This window comes from Anguilla rostrata, chromosome 4 (genome assembly GCF_018555375.3).
Source record: "Anguilla rostrata isolate EN2019 chromosome 4, ASM1855537v3, whole genome shotgun sequence".
NCBI classification, from domain to species: Eukaryota; Metazoa; Chordata; class Actinopteri; order Anguilliformes; family Anguillidae; genus Anguilla; species Anguilla rostrata.
Window position 1 is genome coordinate 50,618,125 of NC_057936.1, and position 27,251 is coordinate 50,645,375.

General features: G+C 41.1%; 1 protein-coding gene across 7 annotated transcripts in view; it reads left to right on the plus strand.

Moving 5' to 3' along the window:
- The window catches only part of sulf1 (sulfatase 1), a 104,269-nt gene that overhangs the window by 24,897 nt on the left and 52,121 nt on the right, over positions 1-27,251 (plus strand). For 3 of the 7 annotated variants that reach the window (XM_064333036.1, XM_064333039.1, XM_064333038.1), the window contains exons 2-3: positions 673-847; positions 14,694-14,811. The exons of 1 other annotated variant lie outside the window; for it this stretch is intronic. In XM_064333036.1, coding sequence (XP_064189106.1) covers positions 673-847; positions 14,694-14,811 — 293 coding nt within the window. Of the gene's footprint in view, positions 1-672; positions 848-14,693; positions 14,812-27,251 lie in introns of those variants that run through there. 3 more of the 7 variants (XM_064333037.1, XM_064333040.1, XM_064333043.1) reach the window with 3 other exon arrangements.

Consider the following 27,251-nt stretch of genomic DNA (forward strand, 5'->3'; position numbering starts at 1 on the left):
GCACTATGTTCCTTAAAGTAAATTTTTACAAATTATCAATTGAAATTTTTTTATTTGCTTCATTTCTCACCACTACGTTAGCCAAATCTGAAAAAAATGGAAGCCGTGTGTCTGTTTTTATATGTTGAAATGCTAGGTCTGATCATGGCAGTTTTTTTATGCATCTTTGACTGTAAATAGGGGAAGAGATCATTACTATGTTTGGGGGTAGGGAGTGTCAATGTCCAGGGGTGGCCAGACACTGGTTTCATTGGTGTTTCCACTGTTTAGATTCTGATGGGTTCAAGTCTGGGTTGGTAATGACTAGGGCAACCACATTTTGCCACACCTGTGCAATCAGTCTGCCTGGTTAAGGCTTTTAAGGATAGACTACCTCCATACCGATTAGTCACACAGACATACAGTATGAGCATTTCTGTGGCCACATCAGCTCATGTACTGTAATGAGAGTGTATTATCCACTTGTTGGAAACTACTGGTTTTTCTTCAACCTGCAGTCTGGTTTTGTAATCATGCTGCTAACAGCATTAAAGACCATGCTTGCTCAAGTCATGGAACAGTGTGGAATATGTATTTGGATTTTGCCACACTCATTCTTAGTCTCTCTTGTGCAGACCTCATTTATAAAAACGTGCCAGTGACATGACAGAAGCCTGTTTTTTTTCCCATTAGGAATGCTGTAGTGGCGCGTCCTGCCCTTGCACCAGACCAGGCTTATCTCGCCATTTCGGCTCTGTAAATCAGCAGCTTCCCTCTGCTTGCGGGCCGAGACAAAGCAACAGGGGTGACGTGTGGAGAGACGGGCTGCAGCACATCCCAGGATCCAGGAGACGAACGCTCGAAAAAGGTGGGGCCAAAAAAAGAAGGAAGGCGAATGCAAAACAAGAATCTCTCTGTCCCCACGTCAACTCTGCACCTCGGCAGTCTGAATACGCTGCCCAGTGGGAGGTTATTGCCGGGTGCGGTGGCGAGTGCCACTCGTTGATCTTGCTTAAGAATACAGAGTTATTTTTGGGCTGCGTTTCTTAGCTGCTTGTGTGCATAATGTTGCCGATCAAATTGATTGAATTTTGAAAGACATTCCTCTATGACATGCCATATATATTGGTCTCTATGCACTTGCACATAAAAATTTTGGCTCGTATTTAGTTTTTCCAGTGGAGTGCAAATATACAGAATTATTAGCTTGGGGTGTTTGGAGATGCGTAATGAAAAGTGGTTGAAAAGTGGAATTGGTTCCATCTCTGCCTGTATGTGTCTGTTCAGTGAGTGGAGTCCTCCCTTCCCTTGAGCCAAGTAGATAAAGAGAATAGAACAGGTGAGTAAATGAGTACTACAGAGAGAGATTGAAAGAGAGATAGAGAGAGAGAAAACTTTTTCAATCAGTTTGTTTGAGCAACTTTGTTGAACTATTGGAGTTGCACTGTCAATACTTTTTCATCTTACACGGTATGTGCTGCAGGGCAAGTACCGCTTTAGCACAAGCTAGAGCTGGATGGCCTAATTCTACACAGTGGCTTTTTTCATTGCCTTACCCACTGCATTGGGTAAATAGTGACATTTTGTGTGCACTTCATCACTGGGTCTCCTGTAATCATCAGATATGGTGTACCTTTCTATTACTGTTGGAGGCAAAATGTCTCACAGCTCATGGAACTCATTAGTTTCTATTGACTGGAAAAAGAGAAAGCTTTGATGAGGAGGGCGTCCCTCAAAGCTATGACATCAGCATGTCAAAAAAAGGCAATATATCATGATTCTCAGCTCCTTATGAGAGACAGGGCAGAGTACATGTCGAGAACAGAATAAGAATGGCCCCAGGGCCAACCAGATACGCAGTGTCACATGACCAAGACATAAAATCTGCTTTTGAGATTTTCACTCAGTCTATTAAGCAAAATTGTGCTGTGTGTGATGATGAGCAAGGAAAGGAGACGTGTGATTGGCAATAGTTGGAAGGAGCTTGATGAAACAGACCTGCATGCTTACATGGGGCTGTTGCTTCTTGATGAATGTGTACAGATCAGTAATGCGGCATCTGCCAGTTTGTGGGATGCTGAGTCACGTTGGACTATTTTCCTTGCTACTACAGTATGTCACTGCTAATGTTTCATGTCACCTCAAGAGTTATTTTATTTGACAGTCATGAAACAAGACCTGCCCACTGTGTGAGAGACAAACCTGCTCCCATTCAAGTTTTTTGAGGCAAATTGGAGCACTTGCTACATACTTACAATCCAGTACCTGAAGTCATTGTGGATGAATGCCTTATTCTTTTCAGAGGCTGCTGTCTAGGGTCTAAAATGATCTTTTTTTCTCCACCAGCCCCTGTGGCAGGTAGTTTTTTCTGTCTGCCACTTCTGGAAACATTAGAATTCTAAACGCGGACTCATAACATCAGGGACTTCGCTTACGCTTGTCGGAGGCTAGCTCCCGGCTCTCGGCACTGAACATGCCCATGCCCTCATCGTAACTCAGTCATGTCGTTCCCCTTTTTCCAAAACTCTTTTCCACTGAAGTACCTCTTTTTTTTTTTTTACTGATCCCTACATCCCCAGGTACTTGGCTCTTTTTTTCCTGGAGGCTGAGCTATTCCAGGAGAATGTTTCCACATATTGTATGCCTACATGTTGGCCTCCGACAGGACCAAGCAGCATTGAGCAAAGAGTATGTGGGCAGTAATGTTTGGGTGCCTTTTTTGATTGACACATTTGATAATTGGCCAATACCAGTACCAGAGGGAGTGAGGACCTTGCTGTCAATCCAAGTGGCATGGCACATATGGCCAATGTCATTGACTTTAGGTCAAATAAAGTTTAAAAAAATCACAAGCAATTTATTTTGAAAAATGTTTGCCTATTACTAGTTTGTTGACATATATTCACCTATTGTCTTCATCATAAAGAATATAGATGAATTTTTACTTTTTTTGCTGAATACTAGTGATATATTGTAAAGTATATATGGTCTTGGGACCACTAAGTACAAAAGTAAGGGTTGAGGCTAAGGTTTTGAATTAATAATAAATTGTGAGGTCGAACTCTATATTGGATCATTGTTTTATGAGTGCTTTGTAATGTTTAAAGGAATGTATAATGGTTAAATTATAGAAAAGCCTACTAATGATTAGCTGTGCTGTATAAAGTCTACTCCTTATACCCTAAGCTGGCAGCTGGCCTAACTGACTTTTTTGGAGATCTTTTATGCCACACACTAGTCTTTTTGTTAGTAGAGACTAACTAAGCAGTGAAATTGGAGGTAAGTATTGGATTAGATTAGAGTGTAATGTTATTTTGTTACTGTGGGTGCAGTTCAATCTTTTATTCATGCATGTCCTGGAAATAAATAAGGCATACATTACGGTCATTAACCAGTTAATTTTGCTGCTTAATTTTCTGCAGCATTTTATTAGACATACTGTAGGTTCCCATGGTACTAGACGCATGCTTCCACGACATCACAGACTGCAGATGATTGCTGTCACCCACTGATGTCATATGTAAAATGAGGAGACTCTTTGGTCTCTTTATTATGCGGTTCTCCTGATATCTCACGCTGTAACTATGCGGTGATGGCATCTGATTAATGATCCATAAACTATATAAATGGCATATGGTATACTGGCATGTATTTTTTTTTTTCTTTTTTTTTTTTTTTTTTGAAACCACGTCTTTTAGACAATGATTGTATTTAAAAGCAGAAAACTCAGATATGCCTCTAAAACCCATCAGTGACTTTATAAAGACCTCTGTCGTTCATAGACTGTCGACTACTTCAAGCCAAAATGACAACATTATCATAATGGTTATTTGTCTGCCTTGTAGAGGTACTTGATGGGTGGGCAGATATTCTGATAATAGGCTCCTTGCTTAGATGCCATCTGTAAAGGACAATGAGGTTGTGCAGGGGTTTCACATCTGAGACAGGCATACTTTTCCCAGCAACATCACAGCATACTTCTTTAGACAGATCATGTGCTATTATTTATGGAAAAAGTATGGTTATGCTTTAATATAGCCTAGATAATGCATGCAGCATGGCATGAGACAATGTGGTCTCCCCAGATCGCTGTCTATATATTTCCACATCAGACATATTTCATTTGTAATAAGTATCCACTTTTAGCATTTGGGTGCACTTCATGGTCATATATTTATATATGAATATGTTCTGGGGAAAAAAGAGAATTGGTCATGAAGAAGAGGCTCCTTCCTCCAGAACAATACATGCATAACTCATGCATTAAATGAGTTTGGTTTTAGAAACAAAATAATTTGCAGTTAAATGGCAGCAAACACACAGTAAATGTACTATACAAATGACGGACTAATGGACTCATGAATACTGGAATTGAATGGAGAGTTTGCCTTATTCCTGTAGAAGAGACAAATCATGTTTTACTACTGATGTCACCTTACATTAATTTAATAGCTTATGGCATTGTTACTACAGCATTTGACACACTGTCATTGTATCTGTATCCTGGAGAACATTTAAAATCTCTCTTAAATGGAAATTTGAGATTATACGGAAAATATGTTTTGGAAATCACAGACAACGTCCATCAAGGTTTTGTAAGGAAAAAGGTGGGCTTATAAGGACTTAATGTACTGTATTGTTGCATTGCTCTTAGTGAAGGCTCACCTTGTACAACCCCATCCATATACACTATGTACATAGTGTAAATGCAAATGTGAAATTAATAAATATTTTGTTGAGAATTGCAAATTGATTAAACTCTCTTAACTATTATGAGCTTTTGTTTAGGTACTTTGCTGGTCACCATTGTATTGCTAGAAGCTTTATGTGTTGGTGTAGACATAGAGTACTGACAATTAATTTAGATTCATAATCTGACAGGAGTTCTGTAGTGTTGTATTGACTCAACAAATAAATATTAACATCTGAAAAAACATACACGGTTCTTTAAATGTACAAAATTAGTTAATTTTAGTTGTAGCCCCTTTGGCTGTGCTAGACATATTCGTTGGCAGGATTCCAAGCAGATGCAGCCAATTCTGTTCTGATTAAAGCTCTGTGAAATAAGAGGAGCTTATTCTCTACATCTGGAAGAGGAGCTGTCAGTCATGTTGGTCTAGTCGTTATGGAAAAGTCTATATGTGATCCTATGTTGTTTTGGACATGTTTGATTAAATTTAAGTTGAAAGCTGAATGGAATTATTCCACTACTAATAGTCCCTAAATCAGAAAAAAATGAACATGAAAGAAAAATGGAAAATATGACTTGATGAAATGTGAATCAAGTCTATATACAGCTCTCATACCAACTGCAGTGCTGAGACTGTTAAAATGAGGTCATACATTCAAATTGAAGGTCAGAATTAGGAATAAGGGGGTCCATTGGGTGCTCACGTACACAGGAATGCCGACTTATTTTAAGTGTGTCTTGAAACTACAACATTGGATGTCAATGAAACACAGTGTGTGCAGCAAAAGAGAAGTGGTTTATTTCATCTAGCCTTTGTTCTTCGGCTGATCAGCGGAGATCTATATCACATGTGAAAATACCTATGCTGTCTGCAGTCTCATTGCAAATGAAGCTCATTGGCTACAGACAAAAACAGACTTGTGAATCAAAATTGGTTATCAGAAACTATTCATTCATTAATGCTGGATTATGCCTGGTATCATTTGGTTGGATTCCCATATTGCACTCGAAAGAAGGAACAGTCATTCTTGGTCTTTAAATGATGGAGAAAATCACTGGGGATCGCAGATCCCACTAGTGCTCTGATTTATAGGGTTAAATGTACAGTGCCCTCAATAATGTTTTGGGACAAAGACATATGTTTTCTTGATTTGGCTCTGGACTCCAAGATTTATAATCAAGCAATGTGGTTTTAATCACATGTGGTTAAAGTGCAAATTCTCAGCTTTTATTAAACAGTATTTTTATACATTTTGGTTTCACCTCGTAGAAATTACAGCACTTTTCATGCATAGCTCCCCCCACCATCCATTTCCAGGGCGCCATAGTGTTTGGATCATTAATCTTTTAATTACAGCACTTTTTATACATTTTCCATGGAAACAAAAGTAATTGAACAATTGGCTACTCAACTGTTTCTCGGCCAGCTGTGAGTCTCTGAATCATTAGTTCATGCACAAGTAAGCTAACAAAACAAACGTCAGGTTTATAATTCTATGTGTGGAATTTTCATTTGCAGTCTGTTGCTGTTGTTTCTCAAGAACAAAGACCAAATATGTGTCAATGGCAGGAAAGCAAGCCATCATGGTGCAGCTCTCCTAAAATTGGCGGACGATGTTTAAAACACAGAATGCTCTGACAGTCTTCAGAAGGTTATGCTTTCATTGCTGCTGTGTTCTTTCTCCTGACACAAGGCAAAGTCTGACGCCTTCCTCAAGGCTGTAGGCTCAGCAAGCAGTGCAAGATGGAATGTTGAGATAGGAGATACGCAGATACTGTCCCTAACTTGATTATACCCATTCCGAAAAATCTGGCCTCACTATGGCCCCCAATCTAATCACTTGGTGTCCTTTCTTCCAGTTTGGTGGTCTCATTTCTGAGTATTTCAGTACTGATGCAAGAATAAGCCCAAGGGAACGAACTTCCTTATAAGATGCACAAAAGTAATGGCCTGCAAGATCAGGTCAGCAGCTTTTAATGTAGTAAATTGCAAACTGATGCGTACTGCATAGTGTAAGAGTTTACCTTTAGGAGAAATCTGCTGTTATCCATTCACCACCTATGTTTTCTGGGAACCGTGGTGATATCCCTGAGGGTTTCCTCCCCTCCCCTTCCTCAACATCACCATTTGAGAAGACTTCAGTGCTTTGCTTAATTGCTCTTATAGCGTAATGCGTAGACAAGATGATAAAGGCCACTCTAGCACATATTGGCAAAAAGAAAGTTGGTCCACACATGAATACTGGTGAATACTGACTTCAGGTTGCAAAACCCAGATGGTGCTGTAATTTAGAGGGCTTTTTCAGGTCAAATCCAATTGAGCCAAGAAGCAGGAGTTTACTGGAGAACCTGAGAAATATATTAATATACGTCAGGAACCATCTGCACTGTGGGAACAAGATCAGCAGCCATGGAAAAGAATGTATGGTACATTTTCATGTAGAGTAAAATGAAACGTGCTAATGCCTGCATGTAGGATGCATTCCATGAGTTGTACGACTTCAACTGACCAAGGCTTTTATTTGATGAAATCACATCAGATAATGCTGTGGTGTTTCGATGTGCTGTACAGAGAAGCTCAGTATTTACACAGTGGTACTCGCACACAGATCAGGGGATGGAGGACGTCACTTCATTTGGAACAACCGCTCTGACGCAGCTCCAGGAAGACCCCATTCGCACACTCCACAGGTGGTGTGGGAGAAGCAGCACAGCAGTGCCTCTGAGTGTGAGAGTAGCATTGCTTTACAGGGCAGACACTGACCACACTCAGAGTTATGTTGCCTGTCAGTACTGGAAGAAGAAATCACCACATAGCCTCGGGGTAGGATTCTTTGCCAGATAAGGAGCCGTTTGTTGGGATTCAATTACCTGCTCCTGCTCCTGTGGGCCACAGCCAACAGAGAAAGCTTCCTGACTTTGGCACAGATAGAAAAAACTATTATTTCATGGTTTTCCCAGCTCCCCTTCTGCAGAGATTCTGAGGTTTAGGGGGTCTCAGGTGACTTGGTTTCTGTTGGGATGTATTGGTAAGCCCAGCTCCAACTGGAAAGTTCAACCAAAGGGTGGGAATCAGCTTCTTGTCTTCAGGTTAGCATTCCAAAATTCAGGCTTTATGGAATTAGGGTAGCCATAAATGAAGGGTCTGTCACCCTCTGTCTTGCCCATTGATCACTTGTGTGATACTGAAATATTGGGTTGCTAACTCTCTGCCCCATGAAAGATAGATGATTTTTTTTTTACCCTCGTCATGAATTGCAAAACCTGAGATTATATTGATGATAGTGTGGTTTTAATTAATTTTAGTCTCTGTATGAAGTCACCAGCTTTTTTATTTGGGACTTTCCCCATGTTCTCATTGAGCACAAATACGGTCAGCAAAGTGGTGTAAGCTCTAACAGGGTTGGTTGGACACATTTAAGGGTCAATGGTGTGCCAGTTTTATCAGATTATGTGGGTGAGAAGGCCTGCTTTCTCAGTTGCTGTTATGCGCTTTCATGCAGTCGTAGGTCCACAAAAAAATCCACACCTGAGTGGATTTTTTGTGTGTAACAAGGGGGTACAGTCCTCTGTTTTCCAGTCCAAATGTTTCATACAGCTCTTTGGAATTCACGCAGTTATGAAATTCAGTGAATCACTGATAAATGTATGCTCTAGATTTCTTTCTGAATGATAATGGCAATAGGATTAAATAGTTGAGTTAAAATGCACACAGCACTGTGGTACCGGTGTGCAAGTTTTTAATTATAAGAGAATAAACTGTTTTGGCAGAATTGTTAGGAAACGAGGACACTGATAGTTATTAACGTATTTTTCTTCCCGTTTTGCTCAAATGATTTCAATTATTTTAATGAAACCAATTCCCGTATAATAGAGCGTTTTACCTTAGGCGAAGGGATAAAGGTAGAATGTTCCGGGCCAGGTTCAGCACAGAAAGCAGCGCTTTGAAGTTGGCTCTGGTTATTTTTCTGGTTGACAGATCAGAGCAAATGAGTTAAAATCAAAAAGGGAAGTGCTTTGATGCTAAAGGTAAATTGTAATTTTAGGACCGAGCTGCAACCTTTTAAAAGGAAGCACAGCTATTACAGAGAACATTACAATATGTCGTGACAGAAATCCCCTCCTATAAAAACAATGTCAAGTTGTCATTGGCTTTATTTGATTTCCTGTCCAGGCTGCATTTTCAATCAGTATGCATGTAATATACTTCCAACCACAATAAGATTGCCACAAAGAGAGAGTGGAACACAGCACAGCGTGATGGAGAAATAATATCCGGCTAAACCTGGGAAAATGCATTTAAAAGATTAGACCAAATTCACTGATATGGTTTTCTCAATTTGCATTTGAATGGTACATGCAGGATGAATGGAACACATGAGGAAAAATGAAAATAAACACCAACAAATTAAAATGGAGCAAAATCATAATATTAATGAATCAACAGATGAATTCAAATGTAAAATAACTTCCAATGCTTTTGTGAGCTAAGGGATCCTCCACAAATACAGGCTGATAGTAATGTTCCTGTCTTGGTTTTGATAGGCTGCAGATAAGAGTTTACGTATTTAGATAAAATTACAGGGACTATAAAAATCTACTGTTGTTTTGTGCATATCAAAAGTGCATCTTGTAATTGTTTTCACCTCAAATATTCTGATTACTCACTATGGATTTCACTGTATTTCATTTAATTTTGCACTTTGAGGAATTAACTGAGAAAGTGAAAAACAGTTGGGAATCCCTGTCAGTAGAGAATGAAAAATAGAAAAGTTGAGAAAGTGAAAAACAGTTGGGAATCCCTGTCAGTAGAGAATGAAAAATAGAAAAGTTGACTCTGTTCAAGCCCTTCTAGAATGGATGTTGACAGTGTCCCATAGCGAACATGTCAGTGTATCTTTCAGTGTATTATATTTACATGTCGAGGGAAAACGGATTCAGGTCCTGAGCCTTGCGAAACACCGGAAAGCATTAGAAAGTGGCTTCACTTTGTAAGTTCTTCTCTGGATTAAGTGGAAATGCAACTTCATACGTTATTGTGCTTGTGCCTTTAAACATCAAATGTAATGCATTTGAATGTACTGCAACATGTATCAAGTACATTTACAAGAGGGGGGAAACATTAGACATGTTTGGCTGTCTGTTCAATTGTAGCCTTGCTTTTGGGCAAGTCTGTTAAAGAAAGCGTTGCTCATCCACTGGGAATTCTGGGTCTGGAAAAGCAGCAGTTGCACTTGGGCCTCTAAAATACTGTTGAGCTTGTGAGTGGAATTCACTTATTCTCCTGGAAGTATTGCCAAGTATTGAGGGATGAGCTATGGTCCGTTTACTTAAGTGAGCCATGCTCCTTTCTCAAGGTGTGGTTTACACCTGTGCTCGTCTTTGACACCCATGTCATGGAGTTGTTGACAAGCTAATGTATCCATCAGTGTGTGTGTGTGTGTGTGTGTGTGAAGGTTTTCCCAATGGTTTGTGATGCCTTGGAGGCGTTTAAAGTTAAATGAAAAAACTTGAATAAATGGCAGAAAACCATGACACCACAACGAATGTTACCCCAGGTCTGTTTCTCATTCACCAGGCCCTTTGGTTATGACAGCTCATACTGAGGGGCTCGTTGAAAAGCCCATCTCTGTTGGTCGTGCTAGGATTAATGAGTGATTTGTAACAGAAAAATATTTTCTAGCACACTGTACCCTACTTCCCCTACCATTTCAGATTTAACCAGTGGGAATCATATGCACAAAAGAAACATATTTCCTTTGGATAAATTCGGCACACTAACACATTACTCATTCATTTGTTAACTCATACCACCTGCAGCTTTATGACTTGCAGCCTTAGGATACTCTCATTCAGCAGTTATCACATTTAATTATTTTTCCAATTGGCTGTGTTTTCCAACTCAGGGAGAATGAATGGAGATTGTGCTGGCCTCTTAAAACTGCCTTGAGCAGTGTGTGTGTGTGTGTGTGTGTACATACTGTGTGTATATATATATAGAGTAACATCCTGCACACTTGTAGACATATTTTAGACTGGAGGCTAAACAGCATGCTGGCTTTTCACTCCACTGCCATTGTAAGGCGAAGCTATTAATAAGCAGTGGCTGAGGGACTGTCAGCCCAGACCCAGCGTCATTCCACAGCGCTGCAAAGTGGCTGATGACAGCGCCATTGTTTTCACGGGGGTTGCGCCGATGCTGCTGGCGATAGCCCTGCGTTCTCTTAATAACAAACGCCACACGGGTCTGGGGAGCGGGAGCAGGCCCGAAGTGCCTCGGGGGGGAACGGGGGCATGTCAGTATCTCGGTGGTCATGTATCTCCTCCATGCCTTGACTAAGCGGAGCTCTCGGCTGCGAGACCGCTTCGCCGGCCTGCCCAGTGCTGCTGATTGCATCAGCGCAAGAGGCCGAACATCTGCTAAATCCCATTTGCAAATATGACAGGCTTATCAGCGCAACTGTAAATACTTCAGGCTAAGTGTCTTCTCCTAATAGAAGGACACTGATGTATGCGGCTATATATCCTTTAATGACTGTGATGAACCATGTTTAATAGCTTATCTTATCAGAACCTCCACTGAGCGAGGCCTGCTTCAGAAATTCATTCTTGAAGTTCAGTATAAACATTCTGCTGAAATGTAAAACCTGGATGGTTGCTTTGGGCTCCAGATGAAACACTTCAATCGTCTATTGGTTTTATTTGCCGAATCTCACCTCTGAATACGTCACCTCTGTTTAATCAAGTAATCTCCTCATGAGGCTACTTTAGTATATAACACATCTTGCACTTACACAGCCTATTGAAATAAATACCAGAGTCAACCTATTACTTGTATTAAAAAAAAAAAAAAACAGATTCTTGGTCGCTTGCATATATTTCTACATCTACAAATTTGGACATTATTTTGTAGTATTAAAGAACACAAAATTAGATTCCAGTCAGATGCAATATGTTTTTGCATAAACTTTGAATGTTTTATGTTTTAAAGCATGATAGTATATCAATTGTTAACCATTTTACCCTTCTTATAAAATAAGTACAGTTTTCAATGTCTACATTTAAAAAATAACATTCTGAAGGAATAAATCAGAAATTGTTTTTATTTGGAGATGTAGCCTATGCACTACATGTATGCACTTGTAAGCTGGCATACTGTGTCATTCCTTTAAATATTTAGTTTGTTAAATCTGAAAATAATTAAAATGGCCGCCTTCATCTGATAAAGGGTGCTCACATGGCCAGTACATTATGGTTTTTTTTTTCCAGAATGTGTGATATGCTTTGGCTGTAGTGTTATATTTGAAGTCACTGTAGTGTGCCAGATTCATTCCCTCTAATAGCAGTGTGTGCATCATGTTGGGCCTCTATATTAAATGCAAAATATGAATGATATGAAATGAAACACTGACTTCATGTAACTTGCTGTATCTCTGTCTTTCAGTGTGAGAAGAGACCGGAATATAAAGGGTTACACAGTGGTGTCAGGGGCATCTGCCAGATTCAGTACATGTGTTCTAAAAATAAATCACCTGAGTGAACCTTATGAACCCTCTAAACCGTATTGGTGACTGCAGCTGCATTTGCTTTTTATTTATTCTTGCCCGTAGCAGTAACAGTTTAAATTTCACAAGGGCTTTCCTTATAAAATCACCGTTCTTCCCAGTACCCTGAAAGTGAGCTTTTGGCTGTCCAGAGACCTTTGACATACACACAGGTCTGAAGATTAATGTGAGAAAGCCCCACAGCCTGGATTCTGCCCTCGCAGTACCCTAACGTGCTCTTAGGTCCGTGGGCCTGAATGACTTTCCCTGAAAGACCGTAGCTTTCTGATCTGAAGTCCCCCAAGGCTACATGGTTGAATGTGGGCTTACATAGACATGAATGGCAATTTGGAAACAGACCTGTTATGGTACTCTTTATGAGAGTCGCACATGTACAGCGGTTAATTAAAGGTGTAGGTCGACAGGAATATGTGGTTTGTACCAGACATATTCTGCAGTGAAATTGGATTCTCCTGAGTCTAATGGACAGCTTGTTATATTTGTTGTAAATCACCTTTAATCAGCCATGTTGAAATGTGTTATTGCTGTCCAATGTAAATTTCTGCAAATCCACATGGCAAGACTGCATATGAGTGATTCTCCAAACACATGAATAAGTGCATGGTTAATATTCTAGTCACATAATAAGTGTGCATGATATTGCTGTTAGTTTATACAATTTACAATTTATGGTTACACGGTGATTTACAAAAGGGTAATTTAAGATAGTTAACAAACCACAACTGGAGCTAGAGATACTTTGTTCAGTTCACACCTGGCTTTTAGCTTTGTCCCTGAGGTTATTTAGATATAGAATTAGGACCCTGTCAACCTAAGATCTGATTTCCTTCTTCCAGGCAAAGACTGGTCAGAACAAACTTGCAGATAATGGTTGGTATGTGTTGGTTTCTCACAGACTTAGCTGAAGTTTGATGAGGTCTATGAAAATTCTTGAGGTGAAAATACTTTTATTCGCAGATTATGTCCTATTGTGTTAACAACCATACTGTCATATCGCAAGGGAAATAATAATCCAATCAAGTCTTGTTGTGATTTAAGCTGGGAAGGAGAACAAAATAAAAAATATAAAGTCCAAGGAAATGTTATGAAACTATATCCTCTAGAGCTGCTGATGTGAGAAGCACATCTGATCTTGTCACGCAAAGCACAAAAAGATCCAGAATGACAAAGCTTGAAAAGCACTCCTCCAGCCTCGCATATTCAGTCATTCGTTAAAGCTCAACACGTTTGCAGATGTACTTAAGCGCTGCCTTGACCTTTATGGCCCACCGGGGTCTGGAACATTCAAACGCAGAGAGAAAGAGAGGGAAAGGGAGAAAGGGAGAGAGAGAAAGAGGGAGAGAGAGAGAGAGCCCAGTTCTTGGTTCATTGAAAAGCCTCTTTGTGCTTCATTTGTTCTGGCGTCCGACGTGTCGAGATTCCCCTGCGATGTTTGCGACGGCCTTCGCTCAAACACTCCTCTGAAAGGGTTTTTCTAAGAGCGGAGTCAAACACAATGTGAAAAAGGTGTTTTCCTTTTCTGCTCCCTGTCTGTCGTTCCCCCCATTCAGGGTCCGCCTGAGCTGCTGCTAGCACTGACCCCGGCCGAAATGGGCCTGGAGTCATGTTTCTGTAAGCTTCCCCGCTGCTAATACTTGTTAATGCCCACTTTTGGGTCAGCAGTGCATCTACCCTGCCTAAACACTGGCAAGTCTCTCTTATTTTGCTTTCCCAGTGATAAACAATAGCATCCGCACCGAGGGGGGTCCGCCCTCCACCGCGTGTGTAATTACGCTCAGTAAAAATATAGCTGGGCTCCCTTTGAATGGCGAGGAATGAAGACTCATACATTTTAATATATTACACAACGTTAGGCAAGAGGGGCCAAACACAAAGCGTCAGCGAAGGCCATTTAGTCTGAAGAATCAACTTCAGAGATCGCTGTGGAAAAGGACTTCCTTCCTATTTGAATATGGGCCGATGGGCTCTGTATTAGAATTAGTTTGCTCAGTTTGGTTTTGAGGTTTCATAAGCTAACTTCCACCTTTTATTGACCATACTATTGAATCACGCCTCCTGTGGAGACAGAATTTGGGTTTCCAGGATGCCCAAGAATTTCCCCGATCACCACCATAATCATTGCCTGCGAGCTTTCGTAGGCAGTTTTTTGCACATTGGAAAACCTTCCCGACTTTACTAGAAGAGTTTTTCTTAGAAGATGCATCCATTCAGATTGTGTTGATGATACACTACATTTGCCCATGAGCCCTTTAAGTGGTTAACATTGCTATGAGTAGATAGGTGTTTGGAATTCGCTCTTGTTAGAATATTTGAATGCAGATTTAAGAACAAAAACGTGTATTTTAATGATTGACTGGATTATTTGTCCCGACTTAATTTTGAACTGAAAGGTTTTTTTTTCTTAAGAGCTGCTGTGAATATAAATGGTTGAAGGATGCTGTCTTTCTTTCTCTTCAAAGCAGGTCAAAGGCCATTGGCATTTCCCACAGCTCTGGTCAAGTGTGATGTCAGAGAGGTCACAGAGCAAAAGAATAACATAACCCCATGGTGGACGTCCATGAAGATAGATCTGACAAGGTGAACTGAAAATGACTGCATTGCAATGGTATTAGGTGCCATGAAATATTGCTTGCTCTTGAAACTGGCCTGAGAATATCTTTTACAAGGTAGTGCACATTCTTACTCACACACAAACTTCTTTCAATGGAAAGTTTTACCTAACTAGGAAGTGTAATTGGTCTTGTCAGTGAAATGCAATGCAAGTCTACATCACTTGAAGTCTTTAATGAACTGACATTAGCTTGTGTAGATTGCACAGTACTTTGGCCTTACAGCGGCACAGTTCCTTGGAAAAGTTTATATTACATAATTTATTACATATATATTAATGGCAATAAATTCAAAGTAAATTCACAGGGAAACCATTGCAGGGGTATTATGTGGCTGAGGATGTATTTTAAGCAAAGATGTGGAAGAATGTCTGTGTTTGGCCTATCGGCGGAGAGTAACCTTTGGGGTGTGGCCTCTTCACAGAGGTGAAATTGGTGTTGGGTGGTCGCATATTCATTTGAAAATGGGTTTTAACGCCATTTCTTTCTTTTTTTTGCCACCATGTCTAAAAGGTGTACCCAGTGAGTGAGGCGTTGATGCTTGGTTTTGCCAGCCACCGCAAAGAATGCCTAGTTAATGCAGTGTGTGGATTCAGGGTCGTTCGGCTGGAACGGCTTCCCCCCGGGCGTGTCTTGAGACTCTTCTGACTCGCACAGCCGTACGGATTACACAGACGTTTTGAAAACGTCTGGCTGAACGTATGACATTAGGGTTGATATAAAAACCGCAAACTTGCAAATTGCGCCTCCCTCCACTGAGTCTGTTGTAATAACACAGAATCCTATTTCTATTTGTCTTTTCACTAAATCAAAGGGGACTCAACGCATTATGTGAAGTTGGGGGTTAGGATTTGGGTCAAAACATTGTTTGAAGGAAATAAATGTTCTGCTGAGATTATACCCTTTTCTGTTGTATTAAAGAGAAAGTATGTGCATTAGACAGTGAAAAGTCAATGAAAATTCTACCTCATAAGCACATTTGAGTAAGTTCTTCATACCCCATTTCCAAAACATTTTTAGTTTTGTTGATTCAAGGAGGAAGTATTGTTGAAGTCATTTGCACCATGCTCATTACACAGTGGTGCTACTGTATAAGTTCTACAGAAACAATTTTGTTAATTGGCAACACAATCTCTAAGAAATAAATAATTGAAGTAAGAATGGTAATAACAAATTGTGACAGAAAAACACATTCTTGTAAATGGTGCGTTCTCAAAAGCCCCACTAATACCCTGCTAGAAATGATTCCATTCCAGTATGTGGCACTTATTGTGCATTGCTTGTAACTAGTTGTAATGAATGTTTGTGTGACCAGACCTTTGGAAATATTTAATAAGAAGTGAATTTAGGAAATAAGCTGAGCCAGAGATTGATGTACAAAGAGACAACGGCGGTATATTGCAGTTAGTCATTTTTCAAAATTGTTGCTCATTACCACCCCCCCCCCCACCCCATTAAGACATATTCATATATGCATTTAACTATCTCATGCTATGCTAATGCTATTATGACTACCAGTGTCTTTCAGATTAACATTCAAAAGACATTCAACTTATTTTGTTTTCTGAACTGGGATGTCAGTGCCATTTTGATGTGTGCACAACTATTTGTGGCTCTAGTATCACCCCGCTGGTTTCAGAACCCTCTACTATTTCATCACTGGTGTTAAGGTAACCCAACTCTCATTTCGTCAAGAATTTGTGTTGTGTGTGTGTGTGTGGCCGTGAACCCATCAACATGTTTTATCTCGTATCGAGTTTTGGGTTTCCGTGTTGTGTCTGCGAAATTAGGTACATTAATCTTTGTGTAATAAAGAGATGTAGAGGCTACATATCGTGCTCTGCATTTTTAAAGATCCAGGCTTCCCTTCTGGAGAGGTTAAATTCATAGCTTACAGCTAATTCAGTTTTTCATATCTTGGAACACTTTCAATGCATATTAATTGTTGCAGTGTCTAAAGCTGTCTGCATGTCTCTGAATAAAGCAGAAAATGTTGGAATATTGTAGTTGACTGATGAATGTCTCTGATATGTGAGAAATGAATATCACTTAAATTCCTTGTTGCCATCGCAATTGAAAATATGCTAAACAATGTACTGTACAAATCTTCAATGAGCAGTATGTGCACTTGAGCATGCAACACCAAGAAAATATATGCTATTATGTATATTATGTTTGTCTGTACTAGACAAAATGCCATTATGACCAAAGAAGAACAGGATTTCCATCATTTCCTGAACTGTAGTGTTTTGTTAAGTGATGGATATTTTAATGGATACCATGTTACTTGTTTTGGTAAAGCATGCTTTGTTTCTTCTTTTAAGTCATGATGTAACTAGTTTGAACGTGAAGAAAATTGTTCTACTTTGACCCAAACTTTTCACACATTTCAGCCAGCAAAACATTCTGAGAATGTGCATCATTAAATTATGTATATATGTGAAATGTATCAGAAGCGTATGGCTGTTGTGCGTCCCGAAGACTAGTCCTATTATGAAAGTATTCATTCAATACGTTACGGATGTGGAAGGGATAGCCAAGCCATCTGTTTCAGCATGCTAACAGGAAATGAAGTACAAGAAAATATTGTGTGCCTTATTTTAGGATATGAAAGGCCTAAAAAAAAATACCTTGAATTGTATTTTTCCAGTTTAAACTCTGATCTCGGTTGCATAAGACAGAAGAGCTTGATAAACGCTCAAGTGTCTGAGCTGAACTTTCAGGCTCCAGAAGCAGGAGGCCCCTCAGAATGCCCTTGGGGGTTTAGCATTGGGTGGCGAGTGGCGGGCGCGGACAGAAGAAACAAGGGGCGTAAGACGGGGTGAAGGTCCATACCGGGAGGGTCCCGGGACCGGCGGGTGGAGAGCGTGCCCGTGGTCTCCCTCAGAGGGGGAGGCCTTATCAGCTGGAGTTTCAGTCAATTGAGGGCAGTCAACAGGCACGTCCGCGCGGCCGCAACAGTGGGGCTTTTCAGTACCTGTCGGCCTTCCCGGAGCTCCGGGGGAATTAGACAGCGACTCCAGGGGAACAAAGGCGGTACTCTTTACCAGGTGCTGAACTGATAAGAAAAGCCTTTTATTTTCCCCTGTTGGAAACGGGCAGAGCTCACAGGGGCCGGTCCTCCCCTCTGAAGCATTTAATTGCCGCAGAAGTGCGTTTTCAGAGGAAGGTGCTGTGCTCCTCCAAACGCCCCCCTCCCCCCCCCCGGCCGTGCCGTGGCTCTGCGCAGATACATTTTCACGATCCCATATCTCGGGAAAGGCGATAAGGCGCTGGGGGGATATTCAGAATTCCTTCTGTTTGTTTTCCCTTTCCGCCGTGAATTCTTTATGAATGCACAATCCACAGGAGAGCGCCCCGCATCTCTGCCATCTTTGCGCCTGGCGAGATTGGATCTTTAACCCTCTTTGTGCCGTCGCTCAGACAGACGCATGGTTGAAGGCCGCTCCCCGGTCACACGCCTAACTAGGCGCTCTGTCCTGACTTGCCGGATACTAATCTCTGACCCGCACCGTCAGTGACTTTATCAGCTGGAAAGAAAGTATTTCAGCAGAATGATAACAGGTACGGTGGATGCGAAAGGGGACAAGGGTGGGAGGGGAAGGGAGGAAGTGAAAACTGATGATCTGTTTGTTACTTTGATTTAAAGAAAGGTGCTTGAATCAAGATGCCTTTTAAATATGTCTAAAACAACAGTCCTCTCTCTATTCACCCCATTCATGCGTATTCCACCTACCCCCCCCCCCCCCCATTTGATTCTTAAAACAATTCCGGCATGGGGCGATTGATTCGCTGGCAGGGAAGGACTCCGGACATGATCCAGTGCACAAGTCATCGGCTCATTTCTTTTCAGTGTCGTCCTAGGACCGATGGCCACTAATTATCCAACTTAACAAGGGGGAGAAAGCTTAGTTCCAGAGTGTAGTTTGGCACCGAATAAGGGGAAAAAAAGAAGAAGAGCGAAGAGAGAGAGAGAGAGAGGGAGGGAGGGATGGCCGCTCCGCTTCATGCATATGCAAGCGCACATTCTGAGACTGAAGGCTGGCTGCGTGTCAGGGGAACTTTACAAAAGATCAGTGCTTGACAAGGGAGCCAGTTTCCAGCACAGTCAGGATAGTCACAAACTGGAGCGCTGGGGCCCGGCCATGTTTGCTAAGATCTGAAGCTCGCTCTCCGAAAGCCGGGTTTGCATTTCTATTCCCTGTAGCAGCTGAAAGATACACACAAGAGTCAAACACCCCCCTCCAGGCCCCCTGTCCTTCCTCCCCTTTTCTTCCTGTGACTTTGAGCTTTTTCTCATTTGTTTAAAGAATGTGTGGCAAGAGGAAATTATCTGCTTAATTGGATTATTAGTGGTGCTGTCAGACTTGGCTCTCGCTGCAGTGTAGAGGTGAGGTTGCTACGCGCTAGCCTTTTCTCAGTTTGGGTCAGGGATTTTCATTGGATGGTTTGTCTGTTTGTTGTCACTACACAGTTGTTAAGGAAGGGTCTTTGTACGCTGATTGTGCTGTGCATCATCTGCATGGTAGTTTGGAATGAGATCTTGTTAAAAGCGTCTAAATTGATTTCACGGTTGACAATATGCACAACATTGGATAGTCTGTTTTTTATTAAATGGTTTAAGTGTACTTCTTTACATGTGTTGTTGGACTTTAACTATACCATTGTGATATGCCAAATATTTTATAAATGTTTGGCATGGTACAGCTTGTAAGGTTTTTTGACATAGGCCCATTTATGTTATGACTAGTTAATTATGAATTGAACCTTACTTGGTTGTGGCTGAGACATTTTTTATCCCATTGTAATGTTGACATGTATGTTGACTGTGTGCTATATGTGTGTGCTAAGTGGAACAGTCACACAAAGTGTAATTATAAGATGGCTCTCGTCAGTGGTGGGAAAGCTGGTAAATGATAGGCTTGGAGCACCACAAATTGTGCCTGTGGCTTTGTGCTGGACAGCCAGCGAAACCCTATCACTGTCTGACCTCATCAATTCCGCTGGTCATCAGTGATATTACATCATTTACTTTATATAGATAATGACCTAACATTTTTTACATTTCTGTAACAGTCCTTTTCAACTCTTATGCACTGTGTTGCAATTGTGCCACAGCCTGCTTTGAGGCAATGTGGAAATAAAAGAGACTGAGGTTGATGTAGTCACATATTTAAGCAAGAACAAAAATTGGGCTTTGAGAAGTTATACCTGTCTATAATCTGTGCTTCCCATCATACCTTGACCACTACTGACCCACATAGTGAAAAGTGTTGGCAATCCTGCCCAACATAGAAATATTACTGGAATTTGCACCTGTTAAAAGCTCTACAGTGTGTGATCTGTCAGCTTCTTCAAAGATGTCTGGTGTGCTCAGTATCAGTGCAATTTGCATTCCTTAATAAAACTGCTTTGAAGGAGCCAAGAAGAGGGGTCTCACCACAGTCCATACCAACGACACGGTCATAGGAAACATGAGTGCGTTGTGCAACAACAAACACTTTCTTTGCATTTAATCTATTCATACCCATTTCATTTTTTTGAAATAATAACAGAATTTTCATTATGTTTAATCCATTCGCTGTGGTTTGATGTCTGAAGCAATAACAAATTAAGCAGCTTCAAAGGAAAGTTTATTGCTTTTATTTGATCAGGATTACCAAATAATTATTTCAGTTATTTTCATTACCGCTGAGTGTTGCCCATGTTGCTTTTGTATATGCGGCTATTTAAACATCACAATAATCTAGAGTTACGCTGAAAGCCTCCTGGTGAAAACTGATATACCGTACCATATTAGGGACTAACCCAACACACTGCCTACCTTTGTCTTTTCTAAGTTTCTTTTTTACCCCCAAGGTAATCACTTTGTCCTCTCCCCTCTGCCCCCGCGGAGCCATGCCATTTAGGGGGACATGGCACAGAGTATCTTGTGTTTATTCCATTAGCTGGATGCTAGCGTAATGATGCCGGATGGTCACGCCATTTTGCAGTGGTTCCCAAGGCTGGGAAGAGTTCTTTAGGCTGAACTTTTTTTTAAATGGCTGCATATGGGAATGGGTAGAATCTTTGGAGTCTGAACGCACTTAACCCTTATGAAGTGCCAAAATATATTTAAAAAGTTATGAAGTACGCAAATTAATTTCAACCTTATGAAGCAATCAAATGCATTTAACCTTTGCGGCTTGACAAAATACATTTAAGGCTTATTGGGCACCCCAGTGAAATTAAACATTACAGAGCACCTAAATGCATTAAAGAATATGTAGCACATGGCACTGAATTATTTTTTGTTGAACTGTGGCTTGTCCTTTCAGCTCAATAAAACGTTTACCTCTTGTCAAGACATGCAAAATATTTAAATTTTATCATAAACTGAAATTAAATTTATATGCTATTTAAGTAATAAAGGGCGACACTCCCTTGCATTAATTTCAGTATGATAGTCCTGGCATCTTCAAATGCCTGTAACCTTTGTGGGGGGCCTAAATTGACTGCCTGCAACTGTGAGATTCTAATGCCAGTGTCAACTACAGACCCAAATGAACCAGATTGGAGATATTTTTCATGAAGGGAGGTGAGCAGAGCTGCAGATCTTTTATGAAGGTGCACATTCACATACTTCTTTTGCAGTGTTCAGTGTTATAATAGCAGCTATCTTGATAATTCAACAGGGTGCCTAAGTGCTTCTCCGAATAGCCGAGTTACATGTATGGATTGTAATTGTCTGGAGATTAGGTTTAAATCAAACACATTTTTGTTTTCTGTTTACAGTTATTTGTCTTTGCCAGTACTGGCTTTAATATTGAAGGTGCACTTGGTTCAAGTTTTGCTTTCCCCGAAACGATGCATTTGACGATTTTGTTTTTAATATAAACCAAGTTCTTGGATAGCGAGAGGGAGGGAATTAATACCGACCGTCTTATTTCTGTGTGCAGGAGCTAAGAAAATATTTGGCTGATGAGTGAGACTGGGAGAGTTGAGGAGTCAGAAGTTGGCATATTTGCTTGGTAGTAATTTGAGTTGACTTTGTAACCTGACCTGAGGTAACTTGAATGTTAACCCTGAGGTGAGGAAAAAATGTTACTGAACATCGGAGAACCGATCCATCACCGTTCCTGAATCCCAGTGAATAGCCCTGAAACTAGGTCCTCATACCTCTATGCATGTGCAACGACACTCTTAATGTGCCCATCCATTTTTCACACTAATATAGCTCATTATTACACTCAAAAAACATTATAAAAATATGCTTGCTTTTACAATACTTCCATTTCCTATTCATATAGGCTAGATACGAATAGGAATGCTATTGAGGAAAATGATTATCGGTATCCATATTTAAGGAAGGGGCAGGTAGAATATCTGTGTTTGGAGTGTGTGAGGGGTCGACGCTGTCTCTCACAGACGGCCCCGCCGCGGCGCGCGGGCGGGGCACTTGAAGGCGCCCTTTCTCAGGGCGGCAGCTGCGGCCTTTCAGCGGGGCCCTCAGTGGCTGGAGCGCAGACGCTGCCCATTGTGTCCTCGCCATAATGTCCCCTTTCAAGCGCTCCGTTCATAAACCGCCAGGTGTGACTGCTCCGTGAGGAGCGCACAGGGGCGGGTGGCTCCCCCAACCCCCCCAACAACCCCCCCGTAACCCCAGCACCTATTTTCATACAAATGGCCTCTCCTGCTCACCAGAGGAGCACAGTAATAAACTCTATAAATAACCTGGGCGATGAATCCAAACTGCTTGCTCAGTTTGTTGTTTAGTGGTGTGCTGCATAGTAATTATTTTCCTTTCAGTAGTAGAGAAATTCAGGGGCCAGGTTAAAGCACTTCCCTCCCTTGTGAAAATCACAAATCACCAGCCCCACGCTGCTCCCTCTCTGCATGGACAAGAAACTCTCAGTGCCCTCAGCACCAGTTTCCAATCTCAAACCGTTATGCTGCCATTTTAACCTAATTAACCAGTGTAGATAGGATCTGTACGTGTGCTGACATAACATTCAGCATTATTTGCGGTAAAATAACATTTTATTTTACTTTGTCACGTGCAAGATAATTGTTGTGTGCTAAGCTATAGTTTTGTACGAATAATTTTCCGCTGAATTTTTTGTTGATATGTTTTTAAACATGTGAGTTGTTGGCCCACAGTATTTGCTGTACCTCACCACTGTGTTCAGAAGGCCTCTGTGAGATGTTTGTGAATTTTTTTAGGCAGAATTTTTTGATCCAGTTTGCTGCATCCAGATCTTTTTTTTTTCCATCTTTATGTTATCCACCCTTCAGCTGCATTTACGTGGAGCCGGCTGCTCACTTCCTGGTCTTATCTCTAGCCCTCTGTACAATTTAGGGCTTGGGGATTATCAAATGAACTACCTACCCCACACAAATTCTAATTCTCTCTCTCAACAGCCCAGTGGCGGCATGCTTTTAAGGATTATATTCAACCGGGCTTTTGGGATGTTGCGCTGGAGATAGGCCTCCTCACATACGGATTTTCCGTTTTCCTCTTGTTCCCGCTTTTCACCTCTGCGACTGAGAGGATTAAAATAAATTTCCGGACATGGGGCATTATTCCCAAGGATGAAGTCCAAAAGATCCTCAGGGCCCGGGGAAGCCTTATAGCTCCTGATCGGCCACAATGGTGCTTCTCTTTCAGTTAGCAGTCAATGAGGTGCTGTTAAAAATGACCAGTGTTTATGCAAACACATGCACGCACGCACACACACACACACGCACGCACACACACACACACACACACAAACTTTATTTGGGCACCATCCTCTGTGTTAGTCAAGGGTCCATGGAGCCTACAAAGGAAAAGTTGTTAATTCTCTATGTGTACTTGCCCAGTTAAATGCCTGTACTGTGTAAGCGCTTTTTGGACTTTAAGGTAAGCTGGCAGCAATGGTGTTTAAACTGTCATACAGCCTGGATTTATTGCATCTGTAATAGAAACTCTTTTCATGCCCTCTGTGGCTCCTTACTTCTGATATGGCCTAAAATCTCCACTCTGTCTAAAGACTGAATTTTAAAATACTCATCTAGCTACCATTCTGGCATCTCCATGTTACTTGTTATTTGTGTTCATGTTGTAATAACACCAACAAAATAATGTTTAAATAGAGACCTCTGATTTCTGCTTAGCTTTCTCAGACAAAATATTCATGTGCAGAATATACATTATTCATGGGGCAAACCAGGACAAAAACATTGACAGTTCTGTAATATCTGCCGATTGCCAGAGCTTGCAAGAAATTAAATAAAAACCAAGTACATTTTTAGAACATATATATAGTGCAGTGTGTAAGTATTTGGTCTGTGACACATTTTTTGTTGCTTCAGCTTTGTATTCCAGCGCGTTGGATTTGAAATGAAATGATGAATATGCTTTTAAAGAGCAGCCTGTCAGCCTTAATTTGAGGGTATTTACATCCATATTAGGTGAACCACGTAGGGATTGCAGCCCTTTTTATACCTCCAATTTTAGGGGGACAAAAAGTAATTGGGCAATTGGCTGCTCAGCTGTTTCTTTACCAGCTGTGCGTTGTTGCATCATTAGTTCATGCACAATAAAGCTAGTTGTGGAATTTGCCTTTGGAGTCTGTTACTGTTGTCTCTCAACAGGACCGAATAAGTGTTAATGTCAGTGAAGCAGGCCATCATGTGGTGGAAGAATTAGAATTAATTGATCAGAGATGTAGCCAAGTCAGTGGCTGTGTAAAAATCAACTGTTTGGTACATTAAGAAGCAAGAATGCACTGGTGAGCTCAGCAATAGCAAACAACTCGGTAGACCATGGAAGACCATTGTAGTGAATGACCGAAGAATACTTTCAACTGTGGAGCATCAAAGAGAAAAATAAGGAGTCTACACTGACATAACCTCAGAGAGTTCACTGTAAGATGCAAACCACTGGCAAGCCTCAAGAACAGAGTGGCCAGGTTAGAGTTGTCAATTAAACAGTTGTACATTAAACAAGCACAAAACCGTCCAGACCCATGGCGCACCTGTACAAAGTGTCATGAGTAAAACTTGGCTAACTATATAGCTAGCTAGCTATGTCCTCACCTTTGTAACATGATTTGTTGTCCTCTGTGTGTCCATACATCTTTATCGGTGGTACACGCTAAGTAGGTTAACTAAAGTAGGCGAAATGCTAACATGTTAGGGTTAGCAAAAGTAACGTTAGGCGATAAAGCTGTGCTGAAAAATCTTGTGCCATTCGAAGTGGTGATTTTGGGAGATGCACCTGCACCTGGTCCTACTAAACGAAGCACCACCTGCGCATGCGTCCCACCAAACGTCCCTCAAAGGTCATCCGTGAGTGAGTGAGTGAGTGATTGATTACTTTTGCTCTCCTAAAATGCAAGTGCTATGGATGAAAAGGGCTGTAATTCCTACACCATTCACCCACTTGAGTACAAAAACAACAAAAATTGTGTCACTGTCTGAATGCTTTTGCATTTAACTATATATATTGTTAAATGTTTAACGACACATGTGAACAGTCCAGTAACAGTAAAGTGTACTACAGACATTGAGGACTGAGAGAGGAAAAGGATTAATATTAAAATCAGCCATGCCACCCATACGACCCTTTGCCCCCATCCCCCACTGTTTCAAAAGAGCTGCATGGTAAGGTAGAGGTAGACCCTGGAATCCAAAAAAAAGCATTTTTTTCCATGGCTGTGGAACTGGCTGGTTTCATGGCCAGGATGGGAAAGGGGCATTGTCTTGTCTTTCCATCACTGTCCACAGGAATTGTGGGAGGTAAACTTCCAGGGCTCTTTGGCGGGTGGAGGGAAACGACCTTGGGTGGGGGTGGGGGGTAGTGGCGGGGGGAGGCGGCCAGGTCTTGGCCTCAGGCTGAAGCAACTCTCAGTGTGTGGGACTCAACAAAGGGTATAAAAGACAGACAAATTCTTACAGCATTTCAACCCCCCACCCCCAATTTAAGAGGTGTTTCGGGGTAGATGCTCTTCCCCTGCTGTGAAAAAGTATGTTTGTTTGTCAGTAATAAAAACATTATCTATCCACCATGGAAACGATCTAAGCTACAGTGGCTTTTTATGGGGGCTGCTTTTGATCTTGCCATAGTTGTTCACAATCCTTGGAAACAGAAGGAAAAAAACACATGTATATGTAATGTGCTTTTTCTTTAAATGGGAAAACAAGCCCTTTTTTATCCTGCCATTTTCTTTAAACGGCCTGCCTGTTATCCATAGTGGTTTAAACGAAAACAGGCTTGCATATACTGTATCAATAGAAAACATAAATATTAATAAATTATTAATTTACTCCTTTGACAGTAAATCTGCAGACATCTCAGTATGATAGGTAATAATATCCAAGATCAAAGCGCCCCAACCCAGCATTGCTAGTTGGGTATGTGTGCAAAGCATTCTATATGGACTTCTCAGTTCCTTGATTAGGAAGACTGTGATGTCATTGGTTTATGGACCAATTGCACCACTGGCCTTTTCATTTCTGTATTACTGTTGTATTCCTAACATTCATGCCATGATACATTTAAAGGTCAGAGGTCATGGAGTTTGAGGCCAAAGAAGATGGAAAGAAGGAAATGTATTGCAATATGGGGGACATGCAGGCTACCAGCTCCCACATGTTAAATTGGCGAATTGGAAAACACATGATCACAATCTGACAGGCAGTGGAAGTGTACTCCACATTTTTTTATTTTAGTCTGTCTTGACGTGTGAGTCATCCTGGCACTCTGATTTTCGGTATTTTGAAAAGAACTGGAGATTGTTCCCTGGTGGGGTGGGGCGAGGTTGAGGGGGGGTGCTGTATGAAGAACAGATCTAAGGTCTGTGACATTTTTGCAGACATTTCAGTTTCCTAATGGAACAGTTGGGGAGGAAAACATGTTATGCACAAACTGTTAGTAGTAAAAAAAATATAAAAGATTTTCAGTTTGTCTTTCACCCTTATTTTTTATATAGATTTAGCATGTTGTCATCAGTCTTATATTGCATGAGTGGTTTGTAATGGCAAATGGAACTTCTGGAAGTCGGAGGGTACATTTGCATGTGTGGGGTTTGTTTCAATCCAATGTTTGGGTGCACTCTCAATTGCTATTTATGCTGAGTGCTATAGCATTGCTTTCCTCAGAAACTCAGGTCCTAACCCAGTCCCCTCTGAGGAGTTGTTGTCTTTGTGATGCTGGCCTGTTCTGCCTGATTCGAGTGTCAGATCCTGCTCACAGCTGCTCTTCATCTGCTGTTTGAACAGAATGAACTTATCTTTATTCTGGCTTTGGACTCGGCTCGCTAATCATTTCTGCATGGTGTCATAGTATATTCTGCCATTGTGGTCTCTCGCAAATGAGAAGGCTTTTTGAAGTAGGCCTACCATAAGCTAGGAGAGATGAGAGCACCAAGGGTTCGTTGCACATCC